General features: G+C 50.6%; 1 protein-coding gene and 1 long non-coding RNA gene across 2 annotated transcripts; one reads left to right on the forward strand and one right to left on the reverse strand.

The window, feature by feature from the left end:
• Positions 1 to 248: 248 nt before the first annotated feature.
• Positions 249 to 5,599, forward strand: LOC136561644 (uncharacterized). Its single transcript, XR_010784379.1, has 2 exons — positions 249 to 2,401; positions 3,065 to 5,599. It is a non-coding gene; the product is annotated as an uncharacterized lncRNA (long non-coding RNA).
• On the reverse strand, positions 685 to 15,929 carry GLYCTK (glycerate kinase). Its single transcript, XM_066558044.1, has 5 exons — positions 15,851 to 15,929; positions 7,128 to 7,523; positions 6,608 to 6,759; positions 4,596 to 4,771; positions 685 to 3,979 (listed from the first exon to the last, which is right to left on the reverse strand). The coding sequence occupies exons 2-5, from the start codon at positions 7,412 to 7,414 to the stop codon at positions 3,074 to 3,076; spliced, it is 1,521 nt and encodes a 506-aa protein (XP_066414141.1). The 5' UTR covers positions 7,415 to 7,523; positions 15,851 to 15,929; the 3' UTR covers positions 685 to 3,073.
• Between the last annotated feature and the right edge of the window lie 32 nt (positions 15,930 to 15,961).

Raw genomic sequence — 15,961 nt, forward strand, 5'->3', positions numbered from 1 at the left:
CCCACACACTGGGGTGGCTCGGTGGGACTGCAGCCACACTCTGGTGTCTTCATTTGCACAGCTTTACTCTCATGAGGCCAATATCCCATCCAGGACAGCAAGGATAAGCTGCAAAGCCTGCTCAGCTGTGGTGACTCACTTGAGTTCCCAATGGGAAAGTCATTGCTCCTGCCAAGCCCTGCCAGCCCAGAGGCAAATCATTACCAGGCAGGTAAGCGATGCTCTCTGCTCTTGTGTTTTAAGATTTGTGTTATCTCACAAATCCTGTTAAACCTGGCCAGTGGGGCCCAAAGGTATGTTGGCTCATGCATGGGGCCTTTTGACCTTTTGTGAAGGGACTGCAGGTCAGAGGGAGCTGGCCTTGGGCTGGAGTGATAGCAGACAATTCCCTGCTGAGCACTGTCCAGAGGAATAAGATGCAACTTTGTCTGCGAGGGCTGAGCACACTCCAATGCTCCTTTTGTCCCTAGGCAGAAGTTACACAGGGTCCACCAAAGCAGCCCCTTGGAAATGGAGCTTTGAGTTATCCAGGTAGGAGCATCAGAGAAGTATTTCTGTAGCCTGGGTGTTCTTGCTGAACCTCCCCCTGGCCTGTTATCTCATTAGGAAAGAAAGGACAAGAACAAAAATCCATATATGGCAGCCAAGCAAAGGTAGATGGGAAGTGCACTTCAAACAGCTCCATCCTTTCAACAAAGCTTTTATTAGACTTCTCTCCTCCCCAACACACTCTTTAATCGTTATGAAAAGCCACCATTCAGGAAGCAAGGACACTGCTCGGGCTACCTGGAGTAGGCATTTCCCAGGAGAAGCCAGCCAGCAGGAGCCCAAGGTCCTCTGGAATTGACTGGGAGGCAGCACAAGCAGCAGTTCCAAGTCCAGGGTGGTGCTCAGCAGTGTGGCAGAGCCTTGGGTAGGGGGTTGTGGTGGCCCTGTGGCAGTGTGCCCAGCCTGGCACACTTGACTGCTGCTGAAGTGACCCTTCTGCCAGGCACCCCAGCCTGAAAGGGAGTCACTCTGCATTCTGCTAGAGCATAATGGCCCAGGGAGGGCTCAGCAGTGTGGAGCCAGCCTCACCCAGCTGTCCTGGCTGCAGCCCACACCTGTGGCTGTGTGGCTGCCCGTGTTAGTGCCCCGTGGAGCTGCCCTGCTGGGCACGGCGCAGGCGACCTGCCAGCGACCTCTGGAGAAAAACACAGGGCACAAAGCAGCTTCTCCTGCACAACCACCCCCTGACATTACAGGGCACAGGGAGCTCTGTAACGCTTGGCAGATTTTCCCCAGCAGAACTGGGAGCTGTTTGCCACTGTGAGCAAGTTCAGGCATGTTACAAAAGACCTTCAGACTCTGAGGACAAATGAGATGCGTGGATGAGTTTAAACCACCGGGCAAGGCTGGGATTTTCAAATTCCCAGGGTTGTGCCTTATTCTGAGCCTGGGCTGCAGCCCAGAGAGTCCAGCTGCCAGCCTAGCATCGACAGCAGGCCCCATGATGGTCCTGCTGATATCCCTACTTGTTAGATACTGGCTTCAAACCAAAATAGGAGGTTTTGCATCCTCCTCAAAACCCCACCCTCTGATCCACCTTGAAGTGGGGTGCAGAACAACTGACTGTTCAGTGAGACACCACAGGGTGTTGGCACAAGGGTGTATTTATGTCATGAGATGAGATCAGCCACACGGAGTAGGTCGGTCTGTCTGGAAAGAGTCTGAGTCAAGCGTGTCCTATTACATTAGAGCTGGATTTTCAAAGGACCTCAGCTCCCACTTAGGCTCTGTAACAAACAGACAGATATTCAAAAGGAGTTGGACGTGCTGGGTCATACTGGCTGCTGAGCTAAAGCCCTTTGAATATCCAGCCAAACCGTCAGTGTGCCTGTTGCTGCAGGCAAAGCCCTCCTGAAATCCAGCCCCACTGTGAGCTCCATGTCCTGGGAAACCGAGCTCATCTCTGCTCTCCCACATACCACACTGCAGTAGGTGACAAAAACGTGATAACCACAGCGTCCTCGTGCATGTGGGGGGAGCAGCTCCCTGTCAGAGCACAGCTCTGGCAGATCTGCCCTTTGATCAGCTCAGCAGTATGGGTCAGGAGAGCTGAGCATGAAGGTTTCCTTGTCTTTTGTTCTGTGGAATTAGCAGAGTTAATCAGAATGACAGCAACTTCTGCCTCAGTGCAGAGGAAAGGTCAGTGGCTCAGGCTGGATGCACAACAGTTTTCTACAGTTGGAAAACAACACCATGAAAGCTCATAGCACACATGCTGCTGGCACACAGGCTTTCCCAACAGGGACCAGCAGGGAAGATGTTACTGTGGAGGGAAGGAGGCTGGAGGAGGACTCCACACAGCTGGCTTGTCACTGCACTTCATTCATCTCCATCCTTACACTGTTCAGTGAAGGTATGTCATCCTCTTTGTCACTGTGCACTGCTTGTGTCACCCAGCCAGTGTCAAGAACTTCTCTTTGCCAACGTGCTTCTTAGCCACACTCCTGGGTGTGCATCCTGCTGGGCCTGGGGTCTCTGTCATCTCAGTACCCTGCTGTGGGAAGAGCTGCAGGGCACTGTGCTGGCATGTGGAGCAGGTGCTGGGTGTCCCCTTCCCACCACATCCCCCCAGCAGCTCCATGCTTCAGGTGAGCAGGCCTTGCTGTTACTGCTTTACATCCTTCAGTCACTGTAATTTACTCCAAAACCCCACTGCTGAGCTGCTCTTAGCTGGGGGCACTGGAAGTGCAACAGTGCAGCAAGGGCTCTCCCTGGTAGCCCTGCCACGGCCTCAACTTCCCTACTTCTCTTAAATTAACTATAGCTGGAGCAGTCACAAACTTAAATCCAATTTCCTTGTCTGTAATGCGACCTCTTACCTTCCTCTGATCCCACCAATTACAAGTGCTTGTTTTTGCTGTGGATGTCCACTCATGTGTCTAATTAGTGGATTCTTTCTGTCAAAGACACTAGCAGCCTCAACAGTGAGCTCTAATTTAAGTAGTTTGCATTTGTCCACAGCATTGGTGCTTTCATTTAGTCCTGCTCCTAATTAAGTGCATCTGGGTGTCTGCAGAGGGAGCTCTCATGATCTCTCCGTGGCTCTAATTAAAATGGCCTGGATGTCCATGACATTGGTGCCTGTCAAGCCTGTCACCAGGAGGTGATGCCCACCTTGGAACTGGCTGAAGAATGTGTAGGAGTCATTGTTCCTGAGAAAGGCCTCCACATCCAGGCCCTCCTGAAGTGCCTCAGCCACCAGCCTGGGGCTGCAGAAGGCTCCTGCTGCCTCTGTTGGCCCATCCTGCCCATCTGTTCCCCCACTGAGGAAGAGGATCTCACACCTCCCTTGGGGGCTGCTGGCTCCTGTGGCCTGGGCCTTGTGCAGCCCCAGCCCCACACGCAGGGCCAGCTCCTGGTTTCTCCCTCCCTTGCCTGTTCCTTGGAGCTGGACCGTGGTTTCTCCACCAGCCAGGATGCAGACTGGGCTGTCAGGCCCTAATCCTCGCAGGGCCCTTAGAAACTCCTCCAGGTGCAAGCCTGGGATCTGCAGCTCTGCTGCCAGCTGCAGGAGATTGCCCCTCAGCTCGTCCCCCAGGGGCCCTTCTGCGAGGCTGCTGAGGCCCAGGCAGAGCAGCTGGATCAGCTGGCAGTACAGAGTGGCAACATGGCCCACTTCCCCCTGCACTGCTGCACTCAGCACCAGGGCTGCATAGCCCAGGCCCTCAGCCTGGCGCCTGGCCTCCTCCAAAGCCAGCCTGTTGGACCCAAGGATGATGTTGGAAACATGGGAGTAGTTTTCTGGAGCAGTGGGCTTGGTGGGAGAGCTGGAGAGGACCATTTCCACTGACTTGGGCAGGCTGTGCAGCAGGTTGTATTTGGTGAGTATCTGAAGGCAGTCTTGGACACTGTGGGAGCTGGGAGCAGTGGGCCCACTCGCTATGATGTCCAGGGGGTCACCTATCACATCAGACAGGATGAGACTCACCACCTATGGAAAGAAATGCCCACAAATTACTGCAGGAGGCAAAGACAGGTGACCACAAAAGAGCCCTGGCACAAGCACTGCTCTGAGTGCCATCCCCACATAAAAGCAGATGGAAACAGGGTAGGTCTTTGCCCATTTTTAATTTATGGACCTATGAGTGTCACCTTGCCTTTCTCAAACCCACAGATTTACAGTCCCCTTTGAAGCTGGACTATCATGTTGGAAGATGTCACCTGTGAGACTGCACTTGTCAGGCCCAATCTAGTGTGGGTTCAGCAATGGGACACGCTGAGAACAGCTCCCAGGGGAGCCAAGGGTCAGAGCCAGCCTTGAAAGCACTGTGCTGAAGCACCTACACTTGGAAATGCCTGCTGGGTGTGGCCTGGGATCTGCAGAGTGGCATGATGGGATGGCTGATATTTCCCAAGTCTGAATTCCCATTCTCCCAGCTCTGTCTCCCAGAGAGTTTCGGTCCAAAGTGAAATCTCAGCTAGAGAACCCCAAAACAGTCTGCAAAGCTGTTCACTCAGTATGGACAAAAACCTGGCAAGTTGATTAAACCTGTGTTTTGAGGGTAGATGGGTGATCTCTGGGCAAACAGGGGCTTTCCCTTGGTTACCCGTGCAGGATGTGCCAGCTGGGCCAGCCCTCCACCCTTCAGCACGGACAGAGTCTTCCGGACAATGTTCAGCTCCTGTATGGCAGCTCCTCGGGAAGCCAACAGCTTTGTGAGCTTCTCCTTCTCCTCGAGGAGGATGGGAGGGATGGGAGCAGGCAGCAGGGCTGAGCCACCCCCTAGGATGCAGAAGAGATGGCAAGGACATCAGGATAGCAGGGGAAGGAGGACAAAGGATGTAAGATGCAAGGCTTTAGCCTTTTCTCTTCCCTCACAGGTGTCTAGAGGGAAGGCAGAGGTGACTGGGGACCTAAGCTAACATCTCTGGAGAATTCAGTCATCTTCAACAAGGGGTTTGAATCACTGCTGTGCTGCACCCTCTGCAGTCAGCTACACTTCACCCAGGCAGTGTGAGCCTGGCTGGATGGGGGCACCAGAAGCCTGCAGTGTGGTGGGCATGACAGAAGAGGGACAGCACCTACCCTCACCTCTGCACTGGGCTGCAGCTGGCTCCTCACACTGATATTCAGGGCTTACCTGGCTGGGTGGGCAGGGAGCACGGCCTCCACGGCTCACACAGCAGCCAGTGCTGTGCACATGGGGACACTGCCTTCTTTGGTGGCTCCATTTATTCAGGACAGTGTGTAAAAACACTGGCTAGGGGTGCAGCAAAATTGGAAACTGCTGAACTGCACTCATCTAGGCCTGGGAGGAAAGAAAAGGGGGGACAGTAATGCAAAGGACAAAGCACACTCTGAGTCCAGGGTGATAGCTTCACTGCTGGGAATTCTGTCTGATACAAGCAGGCATTGGAAATGTGGAAAAGCAGGCAAGGTTCTAATGGAAAAGTGGAATGGATTGAAAATACAGAGGAGAAAAGAGCAAGGTCTGTGCACAGAGTGAACGTGCACAGAAGTACAGCTGAATGCTACTGTCAAAATGCAAAGCCTGCTCAGAGGTTTGAGACAAATCAGCATCAATAAAACATGATGAGCAAGAAAAACAAATGCAAATGCCTGTGTTTCAGTCAATAGCCAGGGATCTAGCTGAGAGGCAGGAGCAGTTGGGGACCGGCTGCTGTGTGGGAGTGCACATGCACAGGGAGTCACAGCCACGGGGAGATCCTGTACAGGCTCCCTGAAGGGCTGAGGAGTCTCTTGGAGATCCCTGGAGCCAAAAGACAGGAGGAAGCCCAGGGGAATCCCCAGAAAGCACAGCTAGCTTCCAGTCACTTGGGTGTTTGCCTAATGGCACTGCTCTCTCTGTACTGGATCGGGCCTCAGCATCCACAGAGGAATAAACACTGAGCAGAGGAGAACAAGGCTTTTCTGCAGAGCTGCTCCAAGCCCCTGCATGCTTCTGTCCTGTGACACCCACTGAGCTCAGGATGAGGTGATGTCACTGCATCCTTCTGATGCATCTTCTTACACAGCCCTGGATCTGGGGGCCACCAGCCAGGCCCTGGGGGTGTGCAGGGCTGCCCCTGCAAGGCATGCAGCTTACTGTGTGGTACCTGGAGGCCTCATTTCCACCAGCTGGGAAGGAGCCAAGCCCTGGGAAAGGTCAGTCCCAGATCTCAGCTTTCAGACTCACGCTCCTGCATAAAGGCTGAGCATGCAAATCTACCAAGTGCTTGCCTCTACAAGTCTGCATCCCCAAATATAAGGAGAGGGCAGGAAGAAAGTGTCTCCTTGCCCAGAGGTGGGAACAGCTGCCAGGCTGTGCCCAGAGGTGCCACTTCACTGTGGTGGCACAACTGCAGGACCTAGCCTGTGCAACTCAGCCTCTTTCCAGTGCTGGGAGGCAGCATGTCCACTGCAGCAGCAGGAAGCCCTGTGCTCTCCCTTGCTGCATGCCTGGAGAAAGGATGGCAGAAGGGAGAGGAAAAAGTCAGAGGTGCAAGTGTCTGTGCTGAAGGGGCTGGCACAGCACAGCACTCCCTTGCTGCAGGGTCAGGGGTGGGCAGGCAGCTGGGGGCCCTCAGCAGATCCCATTCCTTGGGATCCCCACACTACCTGAGATGAGCACAAGGAGCAGGTCATCTGCAGTCAGACCCTCAGCCAGCTCCTGGATGGCAACTGCTCCCTTCAGAGCCTCTGCATCTGGGAGGTTGTTCTTGGCACCTTCGATGACCTGGATTCTGCTGTGTGGCTTCAGCAGCATCTCCCTGGTGAGGTAAGAGAGGCAATTACACCACGGATCTGTGCACCCACACAGGCAGCCAGGCTGTCACCTGCAGGTGCCTGGTGTACCAGTGGCATACAGTGAGTGACCAGGACAGGCACATGGCCTTTGCTGAGTGTCTCTTCCCCACAGCCAGAGAGGCAGCACACCCAGCACAAGAGGTGGGCTTGCATCACTGGTGTCACTGGGATGTGATTGAAGATGAGAACAGTGGGGTGGATGGGATAGGCAGCAAAGCAAGGGCAGCTCAGAAGGACTTAAGGTGTTCACAGCAACATCCCACAGAGGGAAAATCTGGCAGCTTATACCCCTCCTTCCTGCTCCCCAAAATTGTCCAGAAACAGTCCTTACTGCATTCCTGCTCGCTGCAGGCTCTCCTGGATCCCCAGCGGCACATTGATAATCCCCCGAGTGAGGTGGTCTCCCAGGATCTCTTCTGCTGCTGCAGCCATCCCCAGCACAGCTTTTCCAAAACCCACCAGGTACAGGTCCCTCTTCAGTGGAAAGGCCTGGCCCTTCACCAGCAGCTGAGGGCACCCATCTCCCTGGAGCTTCAGAGCCCTCCTCAGCATGGGAGCTGGGCGGACGGTGCCCAGAGCGCCACGGAACACGGACAGCGCGTGCTCGCGGAGGGACATGGTGCACAGGCTGCCGGGGCCGAGCCACTCTGCCTTGTGGGGTGGGCTTCTGCACTCCCTGCCAGCACTGGCAAGGCATCAAGGGCTGAAACAGCCAGCAGCCTCCAACCTGCAAGGGAAAGTGAACACTTTTGCTAGTAGAAGAGACAGGGCTGTCACAGAAAGAAGAGAGAGGTCAAAACATGAACTGTGGAACTCTAGCTTCTGTTTCCCCTAGATTAAGGTGCCATACAAGCAGCATTTTCTAACTTTTCCCCAGGCAGGAGGAAGGGAAGGACAGTGTCACATTCAAACTATCTGTCAGCTTGTGATTCCCCTGAAATCTCATCACCTCCTGCAGGGAAGGTGAGCTCTGCCAGCCAGCTTCTCCATCACTGTAGATTTGCCACTGGCAAGCCATCATTTCTTTTTGCTTAGCGTTTGACACCTTTCCAAACTGTGGAAGCTGCTCTCTGTCCTGGAGAGAGCAGGGCATCTGGGTGGAACAGCTTTTCACTACATTAACTCCCTTCTCATGCTAGCCAAATGTTGATGTCATCCTCTGGCTGTGCATTGCCCCATGTGTCCCTGCAGCATCAGACACGGACTGAGGAGATACAAGCCTTGCTGGCTGCCTCATCCCTTGCTACTGGTGGCCACAGAGAGACCAGTAATTAGGTTTCCTCACCAAACAGCAAATTAACACAAGGCTTAATTTGCCTTTCTCTTTTACTCCTCGTTATCCATTAAAATCACATTTAGAGCCCAAATAAGACTTCATATCCAGGCAAAGTGTCTGTGAAAGCTGTGTCTGTGAAAGCCCATTTGAGCTGCTCTCCACTGAGCATTAGCATTATCTGCAACAGATCTGTGCATGGACCAAAAGATCTCAGCTGCTCAAGGGCAGATACTTGTCTTGACAGAGGAAAGGTGGCCCCTGCCAGCACACACACATCTATTCCCTCCCAGCATTTCTCCTTCCTTCTGTTAACTGGCAGCAAGTTCACTGCTGGTTTCTGAGGATCAAAGATCCTTGTGATCTGCATCTCTCCTGCTCATGGCATTTAAGGCAGGGTGCCAGGAGGCTGAAGCAGCCAGGGCAACACACTTGATCACAGACTCATTGAAATTCCCTGAGAGAGAGTTAATCCTCTCTCAAGTAAGTGGATGTGTTTTGTGCAAGGGCTTCTTTTAGGAGAGCTCAGGAGTCCAGAGGTCTCTCTGTCCTGACACTCCCTAGCATTGCAAGGTGTTAATCATTAAGCTGGACAAGCTTTTCAACAGCTCCTCTGGGTCTAAATCTGCCTTATTTTGCTGCAGGGATCCAAAAGATCTACAGAGAAAACCTCTACACACCTTCTCAGGCATTGAAACTTGGGAACACTCTGAAATCTAGGGACAAGGGACTTGTAGGTAAGGCTCTACAGAGAATCAAAAGTTTGTCAGAGAAAGAACCCCAAGAATCACTGAAGTGGGAGAAGACCCTTAAGAACAAGGCTAGCAGTAAATTCATTGCTTAGGAGAACAGATTTTAAAGCCAAAAGCCAAGGCAGATTAACTACCTGTGTGTACTCCCTTTAGGTGCTGGTCAGAAGGACTGGCTTTTCAACCACTAGGAGACAGGAGAACAAAAGACAGGGTGCCCTGACCACTTTGTTACTAGACTCTTAAACTTCATGGCAGCTGATGCTGCCAGCAGTTGAAACCACTGACCCCACTTCAGTGAGGGCCAGAGTAACTGTGCTGACCGCAGTGAAGTCAGCCCTGCACCTCTCAGGAACTGAGATAAGCATCTCTGCTCCCAGCAGGTCTCTGATTCACCTGGCCCTGGGCACAGTGCAATCAGAGGAAGGTGCTACAAAGCAGAGGCGCATCACACCCCAGGTCACCTCGTCTGAGCTGCAATACAGGGTTTGCAGGAAAGGCTAGAGAAGAAAAGCTTAAAGGGAGCCAGGGGAGTTTAAGAAAATAAACGCCCCCCCCCCAAAGTTTTTAACAGGCTTTGTTTCTGCCTTGATGTTTCTGTGCGCTGCTGACCCTGAAGCCCGGGGAAATTGAGCACAAGCAGACCTGCAGCCGTGGCTCTGTCACACGTGCCCTCCCAGCAGCTCCAGCTCCAGACACCACACAGCAGGCAGGAGTTCTTTAAAGGCAGTCCTCTCCTACTGGAGGTGGAAAAACTAAATGCCAGCTTAATTCATCTGGCACTTGTGTACATACTGCTAATGCTTACTCTGGAAAGCATTTCAGTACAATAGCAGGCATGTAATCTGTTTTCTGCACTCTGAACTCAGATTATATTTTAACCATCGAGGCCTGATCCAGAGTCTGTGGAAGCCAGGAAGTGCCTTTCTATTGCATCTCAGGATTTTGGGGTTCACTGCCTGAAACTGATCTCAGAGCACAGGTGTAAAGGCAGAGTAAACACAGTGTAAAACCCCCTTGCAGTCAGAGGTTATCCAGTTTTATACCAGTGCAACAGAGAGCTGAATTTGGCACAGATCCATTTGCTTTGGATGTCTCAGTGTGTGACTCTGCTCCTTGTCAGCTCTGATTAGACACACAGGCTCACTGGAGACTCCCCTTGGAATGGGGGTGCTGCTAATGATACCACAAATCCCTTTTTATGTAATTTATTTATACAGTCTCAGGCACTGGGTACTAAATGTCATCAGGGAACAGCTATAAATCAGTGCTATGAAATCCACTGTAGATATTAACAAAAAATAAAACTCCTACTCATTTTACTAAGACTTTAAAAACAAGATCAAGAGAACTGAATATCACCCCAAAACACAGGCACTAGTGGAAAGAAAAATAACCCAAATGGCAGCTCTCATGCTCCCTCCCCAGATGGTGGGTTTAGAAGTGGTGTAATTGCCTGTTAACTGCTACATATTGCACGAGGGGAAATTACACCCTCACATCCCTGCCTTTTCCTCTTCCCACTGCTGGCTGTGAGGAATCTGGGCTGGGAGAAGGGGCTGATGATGTGACTCATATTACTTCATGCACTAATCTTAGTTTCCCAGTTTCTCAGGAAAATCACTTAAGGATGAATGAGCCCTCTTCTATATGGATATAAGGTGACAAGCTACAGGCATGAGTGAGGTTCAGGTTTCACACCTTCCCTTTGTCCCTGGTTGGGATAATTTGGAGTTGGGATATAGACAGTCTTTTGAAAAGTTTCCTGTAAGTTCGTACTAAGCTTAGGATGAAAATGATGCTAAGAATTGCCTGTTCCAAAGAGAGATGGAGGATTGTAAGGGGTTTAGATTAATCCCCTTTAAATGAAAACTTCCTCAGCTTTCATTCATGAATAATCTACGCACTAATGATAATCTACACACACCATTATAAGCCCTTTCTTCAGAGGGCTCCTCCTAAGCCTGCAGAAATTTCCACTGTTAGCTCTCACAACAAAATGCAGCAAAACCCCAGCTTCTCATTTTCACCTTCTCTGGGAAAGAGGGAGGGGAAGGAGCTGGACTGTGATAAAATACAGGCAAAATGCTCGTTTGCGTTACCTTTCATTAACTTTTTAATTAAAGCAATTCTGCAGGCAAGGAGCCAAAGTCAGAGGGAGACAGAAAGAATCCAGCAGTAGGGGCAGAAATGTGGTAAAGCTGCCAAGTAAATTGGATGGTGGCAAGAGACCAAAAGCATGGACATAGCAGGGCAGAGTCTGAGCCATAAACTTGGAGTCACACTGGGGAAGAAAACAGTGAACAAATGAGCTGGCCATGCCCATGCAGTGAGAAAAATGAGCCAGCACCTCACTCCATGGCAGGTACTTGAAAGCTAGAAAAATACTCCTTTCTAGGGGCCAGTCTGCCATCACTGGGCAGAGCTGAGCTGTTCCAGGTGCTGTGGTTGGAGGTTTGTTCAAGGATTTGCATCTTGGGCTTGTGGTTTTTTTGAACTTGGGGCAATTGAGCTTATTGCAGGCCAACCCAACCACACAGACATCCTGAGCATTTCAGGTGCTGTGAGATCAGAGGATGCTGTGCCAGAATACATGATTTAACTGAGAACAGGGACCTAAGTTACTTTAGTTTCAATGCTGTCAGGATGCCTCTGGATTTCCTCCAGGACTGCTGGCTGGCACACCTTGCACAGGGTCAGCTTCAAAATCTCTGAGGGGCTAGGAAAATATTTGAGATAGCACTGGATCAAACCCCAGTTGTTGGAGGATAATTTTGAGCTCAAGCTCTAAAAGATAGATTACAGTAGTAAACTCCCAGACACAGCAAGTTTTAGCAGTGTCTCTTGTTCCTCGTTTTTCTTGCTGCGTGACTTTTTTCTGGCCTATCGGCATGTAAATTACTGACACACTCACCAGGGCTCCCTGCTTCCATTTCTCCTACATCACCAGGGGAATTTACCTATGAAGTACAACAAAGTGGAGATTTTACTGCCTTAAACTCCCCCGTTCCCACTTACTGACACATCTCCTCTATCATTTGATATATCAACTTTAATTCGCCTGGTGAGCCCTGCTCAAACCCAAGCTTGCTGCTCCACATGGTCCCAAAAGCATTACAAGAAAATTTTCCAGGAGATGCACTAAACCCAGGAGGGAAACAACGCACTGAAGGCTTGTTCCAAGTGACTATTCTGGGAGGATTAGATGGGGGATTTTTCAAGACTAATCTCTTTAAATGAAAATTTCAGAATTTGATTAATTTTTTAATCTGCACATGGATTTGCATAAAATTACTGCACTGCCTCATTCACATTTGGCAAAAGAGAAAATGTCTGCAGCAAGGATGGGCAGTTATGAAGGGTCCAGTGCACGAGTGGGTGTGCAGGGACAGGGTGAGGGGCCCTTTGCCCCCTCTCACTGCAGTGCTCCTGCATCCAAAAGTGGGAAAAAGTATCAGGGTGGTCAGCAGCAGTATGATGAGACCAGAGGGTTTGCCAGGCAGGCAAGGGAGAAAGTAGGATGGAGCCTGGATACCTTTGTTTTAAGAATATGCTGAGCTCTGGGAAACCCAGGAGTCCTAGTTTCCAGTACATGGCTTTCTATATGTTGCTCGGAAAAGAAATATGTTGCTCTCATGACTGATTTACTCACCAGGAAAGTGTCAACAGGGTCTCTTTGCCTTTGATGGGGAATGTGGCTTAAGGCCAAACACAGGGAAGATAAGTGTTCTATTCAGCATTTTATATATATAGATCAGTATCATTAGCAAAAAAAATTAACTGGTTTTGACATATGCATCTTACTAGTTTTTCTAGGTCACACTCCCTTCACTCCCTATATACCTTTTGGAAATGATTTTCCCATGCTCTGGGGATTGCAAGGAAGAAAAAATTTTCAGTAAAAATTCTTCTGTAGCTCAACACAGAACACTACTACCCTGAAGCCAAGCCCATGCCAAGTCTACTTCCTTTCATGCTGTAATTTCTCAAGCTCCCTATTCTGAGTCAACTTGCCATCAAAGATGAGAGTCATTTAAAATCCAGGGAAGGATCACAGTATTCTAGAGAAGATGAAAAGCTGCGAGCCTTGAGGACTGGAATAGTAGAAAGGGGTTGAAATTCAGTGCTGCGAAATACAAGGTCATGGTCTTTCGGATTAATAGCAGAAAATTATGAGCTCCTCAGCTGGAAATAACATAAGAGGAGAAAGAGCCAGGAATCTTAATCAGTCACAGGATGACAATTACAGCTGCCCTCTGGGCTGAGACAAGAGGCTGTGGGGAACGTGGAAAGCAGCAGATGTGAACTGCCTGGACTTTGCTGAGGTTTTTGACATCATTCCTGTGAGCACGCTGGAGGGTGGGCTGGGCAATCACAGCTGGAAAGCAGCCTGACCACTGGGCTCAGAGGGCAGAAAGCAGTGGCCCGGGGTCCAGCGGACAGCTGGTAATCAAGAGGAGCTCTGGTGGTGTTTGTGCTACACCTTGGCTTCATTAGTGACCTGGAGAGCAGCACAGAGCGCTCAGTTTGGGGAACTGCTGATGGAGGCACCTTCCAGAGGAACTGGGATAAACTCAAGGTCGGGGCCCACAGAAACCTCAGGGCACTCAGCAGGGAGAAGTGTGAATTTTTGCTGCTGAGCAAGCACAAGTCTCTGTATTGTGCAGGTTCCATGGCATCTAATACAGAAATGCATAGGTAGAATAACTGCATTTGATCGATATTACTCAAGCAGCAATTAAACGTTTTTTCCATTAACTAATTTTGCAGGGGCATTATCCATAATTCCTACTTAATATGACATTTTTCTAGGAGATCCAATTATCCTGCCAGCTAAATTCCAGCTTGGTATAAACTGACAAACTAAGTTCCAACGATTAGGAAGAAAGGCAGAAGAATAAAAAGGAAGTGACAAAATATCAAATCAACAACCCACGGTGTTATACAACTCTAAAACTTAGCTAAGTATTGTAGGTGTTTTGAAGTAAATTGTCTTATGATGTTATTGGTGAGTCACCTCCGGGCCTGCAGGAGATAATCCAGGCTCTGATCCTGCAATTTAGAGTCTGCAGGAGGCACGACATTCCCAGCTTTTCTAAAACCTCTTATCACACGAAAATAAATCAGTTGTGGGTTTTGAACTGGCCTAACAAAGGGGCAGCTGACCCCGAGACCCTCGGGAGGAATGAGGGCGTGTTCTGGTAACCCTGGACTCCCCTGTGAAAGTCTGGACTTTGTTTTAAAGTAAAAAAGGTAAATCATTCTGAGAGCCAAACCCACAGCAGTGTGAAAGGATGAGACCTCCAAACATGTAAGAGGGAGCTCCAGCAAGCAAACAGCAAGGGCAAGGACTCTGAGAAAAGAAACAATTAACTAAATCAGACAAAAATAAATGCACACAAAATAATTCAGCCCACTTGAAGGACGTGCAGAGCTTTAACAGTCCTTGGACTTGCTGAGGTTTGACCACAGGAGGGCAACAGGATCCAAAAGCAAAATCAAACTCTATTCTGGACACCTTGAAAGGAAATGCAATAACAGCCATGGATAATAATGTTCAGGAAGGCATCTACAATTTATTTTTTTCTTTTGATTGTGTTTCTGGGGGATCAAAGTGACAAGATCTGCTGGTTTCTAAATTTACAGTAGTAAAAAGCTTTGTGGGGTGAGATTCTCACAGCTACTCTTATACTCCAAGAGCAGCTTTTTAAGGTAAGAAATACACAAAACATGCACACTGAGCCTGTCATCAGGATTTGTGATAGAAAAAAGCAGTTCCAAGGTGCGTGTACTGGAACAGCATCCTCAAAAGTGTTTCTCAAAGGCTTAAGTGTGTGCTGCCCACCTTTACCTGAAAGCCTACTTGGTGTAGGAGCATGGTGCTACAGCTATTGCTGTAATATTGCCAACAAGTTTTTAGAGGAATAAAGATTACTGGGAAATAAAAATGTGCAATAGCTGGACTGAAAGTGGGAGGGGAAGGGTGAGAAAGTGATCACAGTGTGTTTCAAAGGAGAGGGAGCTGACTGACGCTCCCTGGTCACCTGGGCTGCTCTGAGGCTGTTCCTGCCAAGATGCCGGCACAGCACAAAATCACCTGTGTTGGAAAAGAACCCTGAGACACCGAGTCCAACCTATGGCCCAGCACCACCATAGCCACAGCCAGCCCTTCCTGGAACACCTACATGGACAGTGACCCCACATCTCCCTGAGTAGCCCATTCCAGCGTCTAAGCACCCTTCCTGTGAAGAAATTCTTCCTGATGTCCAACCTAAACCTCCCCTGGCACAGATTGAGTCTGTGTCCTCTTGTCCTGTCAGCAGCTAGCTGGCCAAGCCCCACCCGGCTACAACCTCCTTTGGGGCAGTTGTAGAGAGCATAAGGTCACCCCTGAGCCTCCTTTTCTCCAGGGTAAACACCCACAGCTCTCTCAGCCGCTCCTCAAATGATGGTGATCCACACCCTTCCCCAGCTCTGCTGCCCTTCTTTGGACCTGCTCCAGTATTTCAATGTTCTTCCTGAACTGAGGGGCCCAGAACTGGATGCAGCACTCAAAGTGTGCCCTCACTAGTGCCTAGGATAAATATCCTGTGCATTTACTGCCCATGGAGACAATCAGTGTCCTCCTCCTGCTGGCCACACTATGGCTGATACAGGCCAGGAGCCACTGACCCTCTGGGCCACCCGGGCACGCCTGGGCTCATGTTCAGCCAGTTGCCGACCAGTGCATTTCTCTCTAGTTTCCACTGGAAACTCCGAAAAACGCCTTAAATCGACATCACACGGGGATATCCCGCACGGGGCGCGGCTGTCCCTCACGGCCTGCAGCACCGCCAGCCCGCCCTGCCCCGCACCGGAAGTGACGCTCTCCCACCGGCGCGAAGCCATTGCCCGTTTTACGGGATGACGTCATGCCCTCAACCCGGCCCCCTACGCCTCAATGGGCACGGACGGGCGGGTGGGTAAAGAACGGATAACGAACCCCGGCCCCGCCACAGCCGCCCGGCCTTGCCCTGCGCCGCCCCTTCCCACCTCGAGCCCCGGGAGCGGCAGGGACGGTTGCAGATGCTGGCAATCACAGCGGGCCGGGAGCGCGCGGGCCTCTGCTCTTACTGCCACACTCAATATGGCCGCCGGCCACCC

This window comes from Molothrus aeneus, chromosome 12 (genome assembly GCF_037042795.1).
Source record: "Molothrus aeneus isolate 106 chromosome 12, BPBGC_Maene_1.0, whole genome shotgun sequence".
NCBI classification, from domain to species: domain Eukaryota; kingdom Metazoa; phylum Chordata; class Aves; order Passeriformes; family Icteridae; genus Molothrus; species Molothrus aeneus.

Coding starts and splice junctions, on each gene's coding strand:
- GLYCTK (XM_066558044.1), bottom strand. CDS start 7,414: ATGTCCCTCCGCGAGCACGCGCTGTCCGTGTTCCGTGGCGCTCTGGGC. Junction 4,772..6,607: donor GCTCCTTGTGCTCATCTCAG/GTAGTGTGGGGA, acceptor TCTGCATCCTAG/GGGGTGGCTCAGCCCTGCTG. Junction 3,980..4,595: donor AGCTGGCACATCCTGCACGG/GTAACCAAGGGA, acceptor TTCTTTCCATAG/GTGGTGAGTCTCATCCTGTC.